At 43.1% G+C, this 19088-nt stretch overlaps 1 protein-coding gene across 1 annotated transcript in view; it reads left to right on the forward strand.

The window, feature by feature from the left end:
• The window catches only part of ecpas (Ecm29 proteasome adaptor and scaffold), a 98234-nt gene that overhangs the window by 33244 nt on the left and 45902 nt on the right, over positions 1 to 19088 (forward strand). Inside the window, exons 16-17 of the mRNA XM_084319080.1 lie at positions 11133 to 11256; positions 15165 to 15245. Of these exons, the coding sequence (XP_084175206.1) occupies positions 11133 to 11256; positions 15165 to 15245 (205 nt within the window). The remainder of the gene's footprint in view (positions 1 to 11132; positions 11257 to 15164; positions 15246 to 19088) is intronic.

Below are 19088 nucleotides of genomic sequence, written 5' to 3' on the forward strand. Positions count from 1 at the left end.
GAGGCCTCCTCCTGACGGCTTGGGGGTTTGAAACCTTTGCCCCCAACCGCTCGTCATATTTGTCCAGCTTTCTTACTGTTTTTATTGCTGTCGTGCTCCTGGTCAAAAGCGCTCTGTCCTTCATTCTGATCAAAGACCCCCATTTCCTAGGTCCCCCTCAATGCGGCTCATATGTTCCAATGTCCCTCTTTCCTCCCAAACCCGTGTGTGGTGTCTTCTGTGTACCCCTTTTTATTTGATTTTCCTCCTCTCTATTTTCTATGTGATGTCCATTTATCCCCTTAATCCCTTCCAACTGTGTTACTCTCAGCGTGTGTCTATGTATTTGTTTCAATATGTTCTGTGTTCCGTCTATCATACCTAATTATATTTCCATTTATTTCCTCCGTCGGCCTGTGTATTATGTGTCCATGTATACGTTATGTTCGTTCCTATAGCCTGCCTCTACCTGGGAATGTGTGTTTATGTATATGTTATTTCAGTTTCTATATTTTGTCTCTATTTGGATAGTTTTTCAATCTCTTGTGCGTGTACTCATCCGTTCGTCTCCTCTCCCCTCCTTCTCCGTCTCTGGCCTCCTCGTCCGTCTCCGCCTTCGGTCTGTCACGTCTCACCTCGGCCTTCTCCTCTCTCCTCCCTCCTCTCCCGGGCCTCGATCTCCCACTCTGGTCCATCTGCGTGCCCCCTCCAATCTCTGCTGCAGGCTCCGCGTCTGGCCCTCCTGTCTCCTTCCCTCTCCGTCCTCCGCCATCTGCATCCCCCGTCGCCTCATCTCCTCCGCCGCCTCCCGCGCCGTTGCGTATGTCACCGTCCCTTCCTTCCAGTGAATCCTTAGCGAGGTCATGGGTGACTGGTATTTCATTCCGTTTTCTTTCAGAATTCTCTTCAGTCCCGCGTAGGACCTGCGTGTTATTGCCACCGCTGTCGAGTAATCTTGATCAAACGACAGTCTTTTCCCCTTGATTTCTATCTTCTTGGTCCACGCAGTTCAAGAGTATCAATTCCTTAATCTCAAATCTCAGAAAGTTAATAATCACCGCCCTCGGAGGTCTGTCCGGTTTCGGTCTCGGAGCCAACGCCCTGTGGGCCCTCTGTATCTCCATTTTTTCCAGTCCCGTCTCCTTCAGTTGTTCCTTGATAAGCTCTTCCACATATTGGATCACCGATTCCCCTTCCTTCTTTCAATCCCCATATTCTGATGTTATTTCTCCGTGACCTCCCCTCCATGTCCGATATCTTTGTCTCCATCTGTTCTTGCTTTTGAATCGCACACGTTAACACCTTGTGTATCTCTGTGCTCCATTCCTCCATCTGCGCCGTTCTAGTCTGTACCTCTGTTACGTTACTGTCCTGTTCCGCCATCTTCTCATCCACCCTTTTGATTTCTGTATTCATTTCACCTCTGAAGTCCTCCTGTTCCTTCCTCAATTCCTCCCGTAACTTCCCAATATCATTTCTTATCGTGTCCGAGTTCAGTTTCATGTTCGCCTGCATCGTGTCCGAGTTCAATTTTATGGTTGCCAATATCCCGGCCTGCATGAGCACGGCCCATCCTGGCATTTCCTTGTCTGTCTCAGCCGAGACTCCCCCTTCCTCCGCCTGCTCCTTCTCGGTCTCGCCTCGGGGGTTCTGCTCCATCGAACTCTCCTCTTCCTGTGAGTTCTCCATTTCTCTTTCCTTCATATTTTTTTTCTCCTCCTTCCTTCTCGTTTGCATCTTCATTTTTAATCACTTTTCGGGTCCTTATTTCTTTGTTTTTCGCTCTTTTGACCAGGAGCCTCACCGCATGCGTGCTACTCTTCCGCTCTCATACCGGAAGCCGTCCGAACTCTGTACTTTTAAGGGTACAGACCGAATTACGTCGGTACTACCGAGTACCTATTCACTAGGGGTGTAACGGTACACAAAATCCACGGTTCGGCACGTACCTCGGTTTTGAAGTCACGGTTCGGTATTACTTTCGGTACGGGGGGGGGGGGGGGTAAAAAAAAATTTGCTTCATTTATCTATTTATTTAACTATTAAACAATATAAAACGAATTGGCCATAATTGACTGAGCAAACTAATGCTTACTGCTGTAACCTACTAATAACACTTAAGTAAATCTGAAGATTATTATATAGCAGATGCCTTGGAGGATAAGTCGTGGACAACTGTAGCTTGTGCTTGTTTATTCATAACCCCTTTCATGACTGTGATGCTTGAATACAGGGGCAGGGCTTGCATCACAGTCATGAAAGTCTAGTTTATACAGAGCTGGTGGTATGACTTGCTGGCTGAAATACGGACGAGGGAACTAGGTAGCGGGGCTATATTACTTTTAACATGTGCTTAAACCCAGTGTTCTCGACAACGGAGTATGGTCACAGATCTGCTGCTATAAAAACACCTATGGCGTTTGTTATTGCTTTGGCCCGGTCTGCATTAATAGCGAGATGCTGCTTGAATGCAACGTTGCATTCAAGCAGCATCTCGCTATTAATGCAGACAATCGACTGAGATGAGATGCCACGACCCAACCAAACCCTAAGATCCAGTAGCCCTTTGATCTGATCTTGTTTATGGTTATTCCTTTACCGTGATGTTTAGCCTTTTCATGGCAGTGTGTGATGATCATCTTTGTGATGTGATGTTCCTTCGGAATAATCGCAGGGTGTTTGACTGCATGGGGAAGATTGGAGTCACAGAGCCTTCCTCCCACCTTGATTACACCATCCTTGATTGCAGGGTGTTTGACTGCATGGGGGAGATTGGAGTCACAGAGCCTTCCTCCCACCTTGATTACACCATCCTTGATTGCAGGGTGTTTGACTGCATGGGGGAGATTGGAGTCACAGAGCCTTCCTCCCACCTTGATTACACCATCCTTGTCTAGAAAGGGGTTAAGGCGATGCAACTTGTTATTGAGTGGCAGCCGAGAGCCTTTCTTCAGTAACTTCAGTTCCTCTGGATATGTTTGTCTCTGTAGGTCTTTGATTATGAGGCACTCCACGTCCTCTCGTTCCATTTTTTTTAATCTTTTTTCCCCCTCTTTTTCCGATTTTTTTCTCCCATCCCACTGTTAGTCGTTATGCCAATTCCCAACTCCCTTCCTGGTTGTTGCGCACCCCCCCTACTGTTGGTCCGAGAGGCCGGAGACTATCGCATGCTATCCTCCGACACATGCGCAGTCAGCCGGCAGCCAGCCTGGCAGCGCAGATTCTCACTGGGAGAGTGTAATGCGTGGAAGGTCACACTACCTCCCTCCAGATCCTTCCTTTGCTGAGCAGGCGCCCCGACCGAACTGTAGGGGTATTTTTCTGTTTACAACGCCCAGGACGCGTGCATTTTAAAGGCAACCAACTTGCGTCTAGCCACGACGCGGCAGCGGCAGGCCGCGGAGCTCTGCCGTGGCAGCATTATGCAGCGGTAATTCCCCCTCTTTTAACATCGATGACTAGCTCAACTGGTTCGCCGCCTTGCTATGGATCCTGCGGTGTGTTGGTGACAAGTTCGATTCCCTTCAATTTTCTTTTTTCTTTTTAACGTGCATTCTTTCGCCGGTTAAGTTTAGGCATGTTAAGTTTAGGCATTGTTTCGGAGTTGGTTAAGGTTAGGCATTGTTTCGGAGTTGGTTAAGGTTAGAAGGGTTAAGTTTAGGCGCTGTTTCGGAGTTGGTTAAGGTTAGAGTTTGTCTTGGAGCATGGCAATATTCTTTCGGAGTTGGTTAAGGTTATGGTTACGTTTAGGCATTGTTTCGGAGTTGGTTAGGGTTAAGGTTGGGCATTGTTTCGGAGTTGGTTAAGGTTAGAAGGGTTAAGTTTAGGCGCTGTTTCGGAGTTGGTTATGGTTAGAGTTTGTCGCAGAGAACGGCAATAGAATGCAGTCTATTTCCGCACTGCAGCTCTCTCGCGCTGCCGCGGTCACATGGGCGTAGTGGCCAATCAGAGAAACGCTGAACACAAGTTGGTTGCCTAAAATATTCACGCGCCCAGGACCCACCCATCAGCTTTCCCACCCTCTAATACTGCCAATTGTATTAGTACGGACGACCAGCCAAACTGAAAACAATGTGGAGAGCTGGATTCGAACACACGAACCCAGCGTCTCCAGCATTGGTGGTGAGTGCCTTGCCCACTGCACCACCTAGCCGCCCTGGTGGGAGCTCTTTGACCGCGATCCGGAGGCATTCTCTCGCCTGGCTTGGAGTGTCAAGGTGCGGTGAAGAGCACCCCACAATGCTCCATCCTAAATCGGTTCGAACTGCATAAGGTTCATCATTTCCTCCTGATATTACTTGTCTTGGTGCCATGGCCCTTGAACAGTCATATCCTATCAAGAGAACCACATCACAATCCTGTAGCGGTGGAATCTCGTCTATGACTGTGGAGAGATGATTCCATTTCTTGGCCGTTTCCTTTGTTGGAATGTGGGTGCGGTTCACCGGTATGCAATCCTTGGTATAGGCAGGAGGAAGATCGATGTGCAGGGAGGAGCTGTAACCTCGTACACGAAGCCCTGAGACTCTTTGGCTTTTGACTATTGTGTCTCGTCCTATCATTGTAGTTACCGTAATTCCTCTAATAGTAACCCCGACTTGTATTTGTTTCAACTGTAGCGGATACCAGGCTTGTATTAGGAGGAGGCATGTATAAGAGAGGCCTATATTTCTAATTTTCAAACAGATCATAATGAATAAATCAACATTTTGTGTCAGTTTGAACCCAGTAAAATGTACTGGGTTCATTTATTGAAACCAAGTACTGTATGAAATACGGTAGTAAACAGTGCAATTACAGGTGGTCAAAAAAAGTTAAATAAAGTAAAATAGTGCAATCACAATACTGGTATAATAATAATAATAACTTTGTTTTATACAATTCTGAGGTAGGCTTACTCTCTCACATTAACACCATACCATTATATGGTATTTACTATAAGTGAAACTCCGTTGAGGGAAATACCGTAATTCCTCTAATATACATGAAACCCGGCTTGTATTAGGAGGCCGGCTTATAATTGCTTAGCTCAACAGCGCACCCGGTCATTAATAGAGACCCGGTTTTTAATTTAATACCGGTTACTATTAGAGGAATTACGGTAACTTCAGTTTAACTGGACAGGAGTCTGCCTTTAGAGTGTTACTGACTTCCTGGTCGACGAAAGTGGTGTCACTTTGTGTGCCCAGCAGGGCGTAGACCAGTTTTTCCGTTCCTGACGCGTTCCTTGTGGACACCCACACAGGCACAATCATCGACGTGTTGGTGGCTTGTCCTGCTCCAGCAGTAGTGACTGCCAGTGACGTTGCGGCAGCCTCTGTTTGAACAGCTTTGCTTTGGAAAATGTTTTCCCGTGGTGCAGGCCTTTCCTTTCTCACATAGCTGTCATGAAGACAAGTGGGATGTTTACCTTCGCAGGTGTCGCAGGAATGTCGATGACGGCAGTCCTTGGCACTATGACCGAATAACGTGCAGCCATAGCAGAGCTTATTTTCCTTCACAAATTCCCGTCGCTCTGCCAGAGTCTTTGCGATGAACTTGGCCTTGGGACATCCATGTAGACTGTGTTGATTGTGCTGACAGAACACACAAGGGGGCTTTACGTTTCCCTTGGCTGGTCTTTGCCTGTCACTGTCGGCCTCAGTTTGAGTACTGAGAACACACGCTTTGTTCCTGTTGGGGTCCCTGTTTCGTTTTTCTGTGCTGGACTCAAGGGTGCGGAAAGCATGGAATGAGGTGATCGGATTGCAAACGATTTCTGCCTCCATCGCCACAAATGTGGCGAAGTCCTTGAAGCTGGGGAACTCTTGAATCCTGTTCAAGGCTTCGGTAGTCTTTCTGTTCCAGCGTGACATTGCCCAGTCTGGCATCTTTTGGATTAGCCTTCTATTCTCTTCAGTCATTCAATATTTCGAGACTCTTCACATGCCTCATTGCGTCTTGACAGGCATTTAAGAAGTCTGAAAAGTCTCTTAGTCCCTCTGCATCCTTTGGTTGTATTGTTGGCCAATCTGCGAGCCTGTCTCTAAAGGCTCTCTGTACAACGAAGGCCTGGCCATATCTGTGGTTTAGTTTGTCCCACGCGTCCTTGTAGGCTTCGCTGTCATTTCTATAGAAGGTTCCTTCCAGGGTTTTACGAGCAGGGCCCCCTACATACTTCCTCAAATAATAAAGTTTATCAGCAGATGAGACGGCTCTTGTGTCAATGAGTGACATAAATGAGGCTTTCCAATCAAGGAACTGGATACGATCGCCATTAAATACAGATGGCTCTGGAACTGGAAGTCTATTTAGAGCTATGCTATCTTGGAAGGCCTTGGCTAGGGATGATACATTTACATCAGTCGACAAGGTTGTGACGTTGGGGGGGTTGTCTGCTTGCCGCCGAGGAGGCATAGTGAATTCCTTCGGGACTATTTGAGTGGACGCTGCCTTCCTGTGTGTAGACTTGCAGCCTGGCCCAGGCTGTCTTCACGTCCTTCTCTGCCTGGAGGCGTACAAGCTCACGCTTCTCAACTGCAAGCTGCTTTCTTTGTTGCCCCTCTAAATCTTCTATTTTCTCTGTTTGCTTCCTTTCTTCCAGCAACCCTTCATACTCAACCTCCTTAGCGGCAAGATCTGCCGCAGCGTCCACCAGTTTGACTGTCAAAGTGGCACTGTCATGAGTGATGAATGATTTGTGACTCACTCTCGAGACAGTGGATCCATAGATGGACCGAGCATAGCTGCCTTTAAGCAGTTCTTTGAGACGACATTGTACTTGTTCTCCATCGAATTCTTCTTCAATGTCAAAAATCCTCTCATAGACCACCTTCTTAATCTCTGTTGTAACTGCCTCACATGTATCGATGAGGCTTCTCAGTTCAACTGATGGTGTGTTGTGACCTCGTATTTCAAGGTAGGCGCTCAACACAGCCTCTTTCTCTTCCTCCAGAGCTTCGGACATTAATGCCAATTCCCTTTCATTAAGGTCCGACTTGAGCTGCTTTCTTGACTCACGGACTCCAATTTTCCACCTTTCATACGCTGAGGCGAGTTTTCTTTCCTTCCTCTGTGCCTCTTCTTGTTGCCTTTCAAGCATTTTAGGGGTTGGATACCTTATTCGGCCTGAGTGTCGGAGGTGCTCCTCGCCGTCCTCCTGACTTTGACCTTTGAGGCTATTTAGGATTTCTTTTTTGTTTAGAATTTCCTTCTCTATACGTTCCATCTCAGTAGTCTCTAGCGTTTGTTCGAGAGCCACCTCAAGCTTACTAATTTTAAGCTGTAGGCTATCTATTTGATTTTCCAGCTCTAATTGTGGAGAAAGGTGCTCAGTCTCTGCTTGCTCCATTTTTAAATATGCAAAATTAAATCTGATCTGAATAATAAACCGTTGTTTTTACTATTACTATAAAAGATCAAATATACCTTACTATTTTTTACTGCACAAAGAATCCTAATTATTTATACCACTCAGAGAGAACCAAAACCTAACACATGTGCTGACAATTTAGACTGCACATAGTTATCCATAGAGGCATTTTACAGTCAAAGGCGATCAGGTAACCAACAGTAGTTATAATCACAGTGCAAAAACAAGGTTTCTATATAAATCACTTTAGTGTGGAGGGTACCTTAGAATTAAGAAAGGTTCTTAATTGTTGACTTCGATTTCTTCAGACTGTCAATGTGAGCATCAATTGTTCTTATTGAAGATGAATTGTTCCTTTTTAATGAAGTAATTGTTCCATACCTCTGTCTGACCGTCGCATCAAACCTCCAGCCAGCTATGAATGTTCTTGTTGAAGATGAGTTGTACCTTTTTTAATGAAATAATTGTTCCTTTTCCTTTGTCTGACCGTTGCATCAAACCTTTAGCCAGCTATCATCACGTGAAGTCCTTTTGTCTACAAGACCCATGGAATGGCGCCGAGTTGCTTGATGAATTGTCCGTTGTCCGTCGTGAGTAGCAACTCAGCCCTGTGGTACGTCGTCGTAGACCAGGCTTCCTCGGTGCAGCGGCGCGGCAGGGATGATGAGGGGCCAGAGCTCTTACTGTAGCATTTCCCAGCGGGACTTTACTTCAGACAAAATGAACTCCTTGAGACTGATGGCCATGGTGCGGTATGCCAACCATTTATTGACACAAGTTCACCATAAGACACCGTAAGAGCTGAAAGTGGAAACAGACATACAGTCATTCGTTTATCCAAACCACGTTTCCAGTGAAAGGTGTAGCACTGGTTAGCATCTTAGCTAGTTCAGCTCAATACATAAAATATGAAGATTGCCAATATAACACAATCCATAATAAACACATACCTCTTCGCCTTCCAGCTAGGTGCTAAACAAGGTAAAAAGGGGGGTTTCCTTCACAAAGTTATATAAATGAGAGATATCCGTTATTTACGTTAGTACTCTCTCCCGTCAACCATTTCTCTGAACCTGCAAAGGTAACCGGATATCGTTGTTACGCAAGAGTATCCACAGCGCGAGGGGGACCACCAGTATTTTAAAAATAAAAGACAGCAAAAAACAATTCCACGTAAAATCAAGTCTAACGTTATAAACAGAGGAATTTGGTTCTTTACAGGAAGCATGTGGTAGACTTCAGGGTTCCCTTGTACCGACCAGTAGGGGGAACATGCACACAACGACCAGGTAGGGGAGGGGGGGAATTGGCATAACGCCTAAATTGGGATGGGAGGAAAAGCATAGAAAATCAGGTGGAGAAAAAGAGGATTAAACAAAATTATCTGAATTCCAATGACTCGCAATTGTCATTTCATAATAGACACAGGCCAGCACGGACCTTCAATTTGAGAAGCTATGATATCTAGCTATTCAGCCCTGTGTTCGACAGCCCTGTAACAACTCCTCTCGCAAGTCGCGCTGTTTCTATGTGCCATGTTTCTAAAATGCTTTCCATCGTCGGCCATTCCTGTATGTCCACGTCGTGGTAAAAACCTTAACTAACGTTAGCTGATAACGTTAACTAAGCTAAGCTAACCGTGGAAACGCTCACAGCAGAGAAATACTCCACGACACCACTTTCAGTTCCATTAGTGAGGAAAGGGCTCAGCCTCTCTCACTTTCTCTCTCTCTACGTTCAATGATTTAAAGTAGCCAAACGTTACACTATAAAAACGAACTGGATAGTTGATGATAATAAACATTTTATTTCATTAGCTGAAATATTCTAAAATCATTAAGTCTGCTATAAGGCATTCTCCCTTTCTGTGTATGTGCGTGTGTCCCATCTCAGGTCTTTGGAGAGACCAGATGAGGTCAGAGGAGTTTGATAGTATTTACTGAGGATGGCCAGATAATGTTTATTTGAACTTAAAAAAATATTATACAACGGCATGCAAATTTCTCGATTCTGATTGGCTGAAACTGTCATTTTACACGTATGTATTCTTCACAATTCCACGCTCCTGGTCCCAGGACCCGCCCACAACCGAATCACATCACTCCGCTGTTCGACTTTGTAGAGGGAGCGGAGAGGGGACAATAATCTCTACAAATGGATATGTTGATAGCGTCATAACGACTAAATATAAACAGATTCTGTCACGGCGAATGTCTTGGTCTCTTACACAATGTTGGATTGTGTAATCTATGGGTCATGAATCATTGTGGAACAAAAGAAAAATCGCGGATTGATTGATTATTTGCAATTTAAAAAAAAAATAAATAAAAATCTTCCTTCCCCTTGACACTGTCTGGCACACACACACACACACACACACACACACACATACATACACACACACGCACACACACACTCCTGTCTGCAACGGCGGGGGAGAGTCAGACTGTAGAAGCAGCTGAGTGCTGCGCTGTTCTAAGTGAGCATGGCCTATTGAGTTGATTGATTGATTATTTTGCAATTTTCTTTTCTTCCCCTTCCTTGCCAGAGCTCACTCTCACACTGTCTGGCTTCCAGACACACTCACTCGGTCGCATACACACCCACACATACACACACACACACACACACACACACAATGTCTTAGTTGCTTAAACAATGTTGGATGATGTAATTGATGGGTCATGAGTCATTGTAGAACAAAATAAAAATCGCGCAAATTGATTGATTTTTTTTTTTACCTACTTTCAATAGAAGCATCTAAGAATGAAGTTCTATAGAAAGTAGGTCTGCATCCCCTTAACAATTGTGTGTATTGAGCCGTACTGTATTGTATCTGCATCTGGTAATACAATTTTCAATCAATCATTCCAATAACTACTAATTTCATAATTAAAAACTAAAGAAAAGTTGGATGTGTTAGTTGGTTGGATGCCTTAGTTGAAAGGCAGTTGGATGTGTTAGTTTGTTGGATCCGTTGGATGCACTTCCGAGCTGCTTCCACATGGAGGCAACTTCTCTCAATCATTCCAATAACACACAGTTGGATGTGTTAGTTGGTTGGATGCACTTCCAAGCTGCTTCCACATGGAGGCAACTTCTCTCAATCATTCCAATAACACACAGTTGGATGTGTTAGTTGGTTGGATGCACTTCCGAGCTGCTTCCACATGGAGGCAACTTGTCTTTTTTGTAGTTGTGGGAACTACTTTTTCTGGCGGATGGTTTTTTCAATAAATCTTCGATTAATGTGTGTTTATTGTATAGCAATAAGGTTGGATGAATGTGGCAGTTGTATAAAAGCATTACACCACTTGCAGTTGTGATTTGTGAACAATAAACCATGCCTAGGGGGGTCTAACGACCACCCCTAGGCATGGTTTATTGTTCACAAACCACTCCTGCGCGTGATGTAATGCTTAAATAATACATAATAAATGTGTACATGATCATGCAACATAAAAAAAAATGTTGTAGGAATGGTTTGGGCGAGGGAAGTTAGCGAGGGGTTTTAGTTTGTGTGGTGTATAATAACAATGTTGAAATTGAGAAGTTTAGACGTTAGTTTAGTTTTACAACTGAAATTAAAGTATCAGTATTGTTTCAAATGTGAACGGTAGCCAACCCTAATCCTCACACAGTTTTGTAGACATTTAAGTTATTAATCACCTGCAAGATGAGAAATGTTAAATGTGAGATGAACATGTTCTGTTTTTCAGCTACTGTGTTGGGTGAGTTGTATTGGGTGAGTTGTGTTGGGTTCAGTAGAAGGTCAACAGTGTATTTATTTTTTGTGTTCTAGGAGAGAGGAGGTGTGTGCGGAGGCCCAGAAGGTGCTGAGGTCTTTTCCCTCCAAGAGCTCAGAGAAGGAGGGATCTAAACCCATGCCTTCCTTCCCTGACATGGTGGCCTATGTCCAGGAGGAGGTGAGCTCCGAGGCGGAGTGAGGCTCCAGTCATCATCTGGCCTAACAGTGGGAGCATTAGAGCTGCTGCCCAATGGGTGTCTCAATGCTGGAAGCTGGAGCAGGAATGAATCGGCATGCATATTTCCTGCTCTAGTTCTTGAGGCATTGAGCAAGGAAACTATAAAAGAAGGAAGGGTCATCACGTCAGAATACCAGCGTTCTGGGGCGCCCCAGTGGCGAACCACATACATGAGTCGCGGCATGGCCCACCCGGGTTCGATTCCCAGACCCGTCGTTATTTACCGAATGTCTTCCCCCCACTCTGTCTCCCGTTTCTCCTCTCTCTCTCTCTACTGGACTGCCCAGTAGTAAAAAGCGATTAACGCTAAAAATTTAATCTAAAAAAATAAATAATAATAATACCAGTGTTCTATGCTCTGATTGATGCCAGACCTTGGTGCCAATTCTATTGAAGTCTGTATTAAATCGAAATATACCAACTATCTGAGGAAATATATCAAACATTAGCTAGTTAACAATGCAACAAATTGCATATGATTCTGACATCCGAGGTAATAACCTGTTTAAATGAGGTCATAAACATTAATTCATTCATAAACGAGGCTGATCCCACAACTCAATGTCGGCTCAACTGAAAGTTCTCCCACTTGGCACCACGTTCACACGCTACTCAGTGATGTGATGACTCTTCCTTTTCTAGTTTCCTTGGAATTGAGAACCGGAAGCTGCCGTCACTTCAGTCTTTTAGGCTGGACATGTTTATTCCCACTGAAAACTCCCGTCCTTGTCCTCAAACTGCCTTCTGAACGTCCACTGTTTCCATGACTACATTTACTCTTCGCTTGTATCCCTCCATTACTAGCTATATCCTGTCTTAGGGCCCGGGTCCACCTATCTCGTTTTTATGGCCGCAAGCGTCTTTTTTCAATTTATCCCAATGCGCTGCAGTCGGCTTCTTTTTTCAGCGCCTTTCAGTTTTTTGTGCAGCAGCACCCAGCGTTTAAAGTTTAACACTTCTGAACTTGTTCATACACAGTCATACCGGTGGTGGTAAGCTACAATTGCAGCCAGAGCTGCCCTGAGGCAGACTCACGGAAGCGTGGCGAATAATCATTCATACGAGGCAAGTAAGGACACAACGGCAGTGGGATGGACATGGGCTTGAGCGGGATTCGAACCATCAACCCTTCGATCATTGGACGACCCGCTCTACCCCTGAGCCACGCCGCCCCACCTAGCTCATTTGGAGCTGTTGTTTCTAAACCTGGAGCGTGTATACGTTCGCATGTTATACCGCAGTGAATATTGTATAGTTTCAGAGTGATCCCGGGTAGTGTTGTCAGAAATATCGAAAAATCGATACATATCGATTCTGAATATTTAAAACGGTTTCAATACTCTTTCCCGAAATATCGATATTTAATTATATATTTTTTTTGTATAAGGAAGTTGCATTGTTCATTTCAATACCTGTAATACCGTACTTTTCGCACTATAAGCCGCACCTGACTATAAGCCGCAGCAGCTAAATTGAATGATGTGTACATATATAAGCCGCACTGGACTATAAGCCGCATGTGTTTTAATGTTTAATTACCATATGTAAGGAGTGGAGCCTGCGGCTTAATTTGAATCAACACGGGAAACCTCACCCGGCCCGGACACGGAAAGGATTGACAGATTGATTGCTCTTTCTCGATTCTGTGGGTGGTGGTGCATGGCCGTTCTTATATTGAGCTTTAAGTTCCCACCTCTACAGAGAATGACTCCCACCTCTACAGAGAATGACTCCCATTGCGACACAATACTGTCGGACAAATAACAAGAATTAACTTACAAGTTGTATTAAGTTTAGCAAATAAGGGAACAGATAAATAACATTTCAATGCAGTAAAAAAAGCAATATTTCGATTGTCCACATATAAGCTGCACCGTTATATAAGCCGCAGGGTCGAAAAATGGGGAAAAAAGCCGTGGCTTATAGTCCGAAAAGTATGGTAGTACAGTAGTCCACACACACACATGTGCATTCAGTTAAGTCGGAATATGACTGTAATACAAACAGTTCAGTTTGTCAGGTACATGCAACACAGATTACAGTGTTTATATCTGTCTGCTTGAAAAAATACCATGTTCTGCAATAAAAATGATTGAAGTGAGATGAACAGTTATTTTTAAATGTGTGATCTAAAGATAAACAAAGGTTTTTAAAAGTGTTATATTTATCTTCTCTTATAGTACCAGAGAAGCTGAGGAGAATCAACCAGCAACAAAAGCAAAATGTATTTATTTATTACATTTATAATTTTTTTTTTTTTTATTTTAAGATTGAACCCTTTCCCCCGTGGTATCGAAAATGGTATCGAATATCGATAACTTTTCAAGGTATCGTATCGAAGTTAGAAATTCCAGTATCGTGACAACACTAATCCCGGGTAGTGTTGTCACGATACTGGAATTTCGAACTTCGATACAATACCTTGAAAAGTTATCGATATTCGATACCATTTTCGATACCACAGGGAAAAGGGTTCAATCTTAAAATTAAAAAAAAATATATAAATGTTGCTTTTGTTGCTGGTTGATTCTCCTCAGCTTCTCTCTGGTACTATAAGACAAGATAAATATAACACTTTTAAAACCCTTTGTTTATCTTTAGATCACACATTTAAAAATAACTGTTCATCTCACTTCAATCATTTTTATTGCAGAACATGGTATTTTCTCAAGCAGACGGATGTAAACACTGTAATCTGTGTTGCATGTACCTGACAAACTGAACTGTTTGTATTAGTCATATTCCGACTTAACTGAATGCACATGTGTGTGGACTACTGTACTATTACAGGTATTGAAATGAACAATGCAACTTCCTTATACAATTTTTTTAATGAATAATTAAATATCGATATTGCGGGAAATTAGTATTGAAACCTTTTTAAATATTCAGAATCGATATGTACCGAGTTTTCGCTATTTTTGACAACACTATTCCCGGGTAATTCCTGGTAACTGTTATGGAGCGATATGTGAATTTTGCTAAAAGCGTTCGCGTTGCTCGCCTGGACACGCTACTATTTCCAAATCAAAGGTATATAATGGGTATTATGTTTCATCATGAATGCATGAAAGGGGTCGTTTTTTGATGCTTTGATTGCCAGCAACGGCATTCGTTTTGAATACTACATACGTTGATCGGCTGGATCGATATGAAATCATTGTAGGATCAAGGTGGAATTGACGTCAGATAGTCCTTACCTTTGATCGGGGTTATTCCAAAAAGAAACAATTTACGTTAGTACTCTCTCCTGTCAACCATTTCTCTGAACCTGCAAAGGTAACCGGATATCGTTGTTACGCAAGAGTATCCACAGCGCGAGGGGGACCACCAGTATTTTCAAAATAAAAGACGTCAAAAAACAATTCCGCGTAAAATCAAGTCTAATGTTATAAACAGAGGAATTTGGTTCTTTACAGGAAGCATGTGGTAGACTTCAGGGTCTAAATTTTCTAAATTAGATGTGACACACAGTGTGAAATACGTTTTCAAAGGGTGGGCGATACTGCCACCTAGCAGGATGCGGCCGGTATTGCAATCTCAGAATGATTTCCTATGGTAACACAGAGGTCCGTGAGCCTGTAATGAATTAAAAAAAATCGAATAAAAGAAAAAATGGCATGGCACCCAATGAGTTAACACAGCCGTGTGAACACAAACCGAACCAAGGGGCAAGTGCAACATTGTATCATATTAGTCCCTGAATCGGAACAAAGCAAACGATCTACAGGTGTGAAAACGCCCTCAGTGATCATCTTCATTACAGAATTTGTCTTTTCTGGACCAAGGAGCGTTTGTGTTCAGCCAAGTAATAACATTTGTACACTTGTTATGGTTGTCCTCATCAGGCAGCTCAGAGGATGAAGACTCCAGCCAAGTACATCATTGGCACCTCCACTCTTCCCTTCAATCCATCTGCATTTGGAGAGGTACCACACGCAAAAACACATTAGTTATCCATCCGTTATGACATTCTGATCAATTCTTTGATTTTAAGTTTCATGATAAAGAAAAATGTGTTCTTTTTCCATCTCCTTATTAGGGCTGGGTATCATTTGAAAATGTTTAATACCCATACCTGGGATTTGATACCGATACCGAAACAATACTTTTTTCAATACCGTACATTGCAGAGTCGTGCGTGTGAGCCAATCGGAGGCTTTGTTACATTTTGGATGATTTTAGATTGTGGTTGAACAAAAGAAACGTTGTGTGTATATATTAGAGGTGGGCATAGATAAAAAAATTTAATCTAGATTTATCTATCTGCAATCCTGGAATTAATCTAGATTAAAATGGCTCATTTGAAGTCTGCCGAAGGCATTCAAAATATGTGTGTTCTACCTAGGGATGGGTATTGTTAGGATCTTATCGATACTACTGCTTTTATCGATACTCCTTAACGCTTCGGTACTTTATCGACCAAACCGACAGCGCTAGCCAACATACATCCAGCGGTACACTCCCTACCGGTCAATACCAACAAGCCCAATAAACAAGAAATAAAAAAGGCCATTCAAAAACTGAAAAACAATAAAGCACCAGGACCTGACGGAATACCCCCAGAGGCCATAAAAGCAGACCCAGAAATGGCAACAACACTACTCTACAAACTCTTTGGACAGATCTGGGATGAAGAAAAGGTGCCAAGCGACTGGGCAGATGGATACCTGGTCAAGCTCCCCAAAAAAGGCAACCTGAAGGACTGTAACAACTACAGGGGCATCATGCTCACATCTGTGCCAGGGAAGATTTTGAGCAGGATCATCCTGGAAAGACTGTCCAAAGAAGTGGACAAAGAATTCCGAGAAGAACAAGCAGGTTTCCGACAGGACAGATCATGTACAGATCACATTGCCACCCTCTGCATTATCATAGAACAGACTCTGGAATGGAACACATCTCTCCACCTCACATTCATCGACTTCCACAAAGCATTCGACAGTCTAGACAGAGACACTATATGGAAACTCATGGCACATTACGATATCCCAACGAAGTTCATAACCATCATCCAACAGCTGTACCTACAATCATCCTGCAGAGTAATACACAACGGCCAGCTCACAGACAGCTTTACAGTAGAGACAGGAGTCAGACAGGGCTGCCTACTGTCCCCTTTCCTCTTTCTTCTGGCAGTACTGGATCATGAAACAAACCACAGCCGAACAAAATCTGGGCATTCAGTGGACAATGTGGTCTCAATTAGAGGATTTGGACTTTACCGACGACATAGTCCTCCTCTCACACACACAAACACAAATGCAGACAACTCACAAAACTTGCCACAATTGCAGCTACCACAGGACTACACATCAATAAAGCAAAAACAAAGGAGATGAAGATGAACTACAATTTAGAAGAGGCCGTACAACTGGACGGAGAAGCACTGGACGAGGTGGACACCTTCACATACCTGGGAAGGACGGAGGCAGCGACAAAGACATCAAAGCAAGAAAGGGAAGGCAAGAACAGCATTTTTAATACTGAAGCAAACATGGAATTCAAACCACATCTCCACAAAGACCATACTCCGCATCTTCAACACCAATGTCAAATCAGTTCTATTATACGGAGCAGAAACATGGAGAACCACAAAAGCAACCTCAAACAAACTGCAAACCTTCATAAACCGATGCTTACGACACATCCTGGGAATCTACTGGCCAAACACCATCACAAACGAACAGCTCTGGCAAACCACTCAACAAGAACCACTTGAAACCCTAATCAAACGCAGGAAATGGGGCTGGATTGGACACACCCTGAGAGAACCATCCTCCAACACAACCAGGCAGGCCTTAACCTGGAACCCACAGGGGAAGAGAAAGCCAGGAAGACCCAGAAACGGCTGGAGAAGGTCTGTCGAGGCGGATCTCAAGGAAGAAAGAACATCATGGAAGGAAGCAGAGAAAATCGCCCAAACACCGAACCAGCTGGAGAGATTTCATGAATGACCTATGCTCCCCAAAGAGCAAAAGGGTTTAAGTCAGTCACTTTATCGACATTGCTTTATTATTTATAACTTTATAAATAAATATTATTTCTTCAGCAACAGCAGCAGCAATGTTCTTTTAGATAACTTTATAAATAAATATAATAAATAAATATTATTTCTTCAGCAACAGTAGCAACAATGTTTTAAATGTGTCTGAATTATAGACTATAGACAACAAATGTAAGATAAAAAAAACTACCGTAAATCTTCAAATATAAGACGGGTCTTCTATTTACCTCAGCTGCAAAGAGCACCAGGCCTTTTTTAGAGAGGCTTATATAAGAGGCAGGCCTTAATTTTAAAAAATGACACTCATGGACATAATCCCTTCATTTTCAGACTTTTATTGCATTATTATTATTTTTATTATTTTTTTTTAATACGTACATTGTCTACATTTATTTAGACTAGCATTGGTATTTAAATAATGAGTGCAGTTGAGTAATTGTGGGATTAACGTAATTCACACACTGAAGTTGGAACTGTCTACTAGGTTGTGGGGTCCGGGGACGGTTTAGCGTGTGGTACCTTCTCGACTTCCTCAGTTGAATCGAGTTGTTTACATGCAGTAGCTTTAGCTACTAACGTTATCATAGCATCATGGTCTGTAATGTGTCAACTGGACAACGCCAGCCTCGTCTGCCAACGCCATATAGATAGCGAACGTTAACGTTTGCAAACGAAGTCAATGTCATCCAGGCCAGCTGACACCACAGATCTATTTATTATGACAACGTTAGCTAGCGGCTAGCGCTAAAGCTAACCAGACACGTTAATGTACGGTAGTCAGTGTAGCGGGAGGCAGCACTTTATTTCCATTGGCAAGAGTTTATCTCATTTTATATCACGGCACGAAAAATAAAGAAAATACTTTTTTTTTGCTACCTTATATTGGAGCCCGGCCTGTGTTTGTCTAATGCATCAACACACCCCCCCCCCCCATTATAAGAGGCCCCTCCTTTATCGGAGGTCCCTCCTCTATTTGAGGATTTACAGTATATACACTGAATGATTAGTTGTTACCTAAAGCCCTTGGACTCCACTGTAGAGAAGGGCCTTTGACAACAAACTGGGTCACAGCCCTGTGAGTCGTTCCCCCTATCCTCTGTCATCCTTCCTAGCTGCTAGGGTGAAGGGACTTGGCTGTGGTAGAGGGAGGAGGCGTGGGCTGGGACATAGTGGCTGGCTGCAGCCTCAGCCTGATTAATGGCGAATTATAATCATAATCGAAGTCATCTTTCAAATATATTTGTAGCTAAACAATTCTATTTGATTTATTAGCCTATTCGTAATAATTTGTTATTAGCCTAGCTAACTCTGTATTATCTTGGCTTACCTGCAGTGGATGGAGATGGAACACTGCGAGCAAAGCAGTCGAAAACGGCGCATTTCTGCAGACTAATGTTATGTTTTGACAACGGATGTTTTGACAAATTGCTTGTATTGCCACCCATAAATTCTTTTTTTTATCTCATTCATTCCATAAGAACGTAGAATACACATTTACAGACTTTTTTTTATATGGTCCATTTGCATGTTCTTGGTATCTGATTCTAGGGACATCTATGGATCTCAGGGAATGTATTCCCAGTGTCAGAAATACTGTGTCTGTTACTAGGCTTGAGTAAATTGTAATGAACAAAATGAGAATATCAATACATTTTTTTTTATCTTTGACTGTGAATAACACTATGCTCAAATTGACCATACCTGAAAAATCTAAGCAAATTAATAGATGGAAGATGATTAAACAGAAGGTTTTGTAGATACAGTA

The sequence above is a fragment of the Notolepis coatsorum genome (assembly GCF_963971535.1).
Source record: "Notolepis coatsorum genome assembly, chromosome: 7".
In the NCBI taxonomy this organism is placed as follows: Eukaryota; Metazoa; Chordata; class Actinopteri; order Aulopiformes; family Paralepididae; genus Notolepis; species Notolepis coatsorum.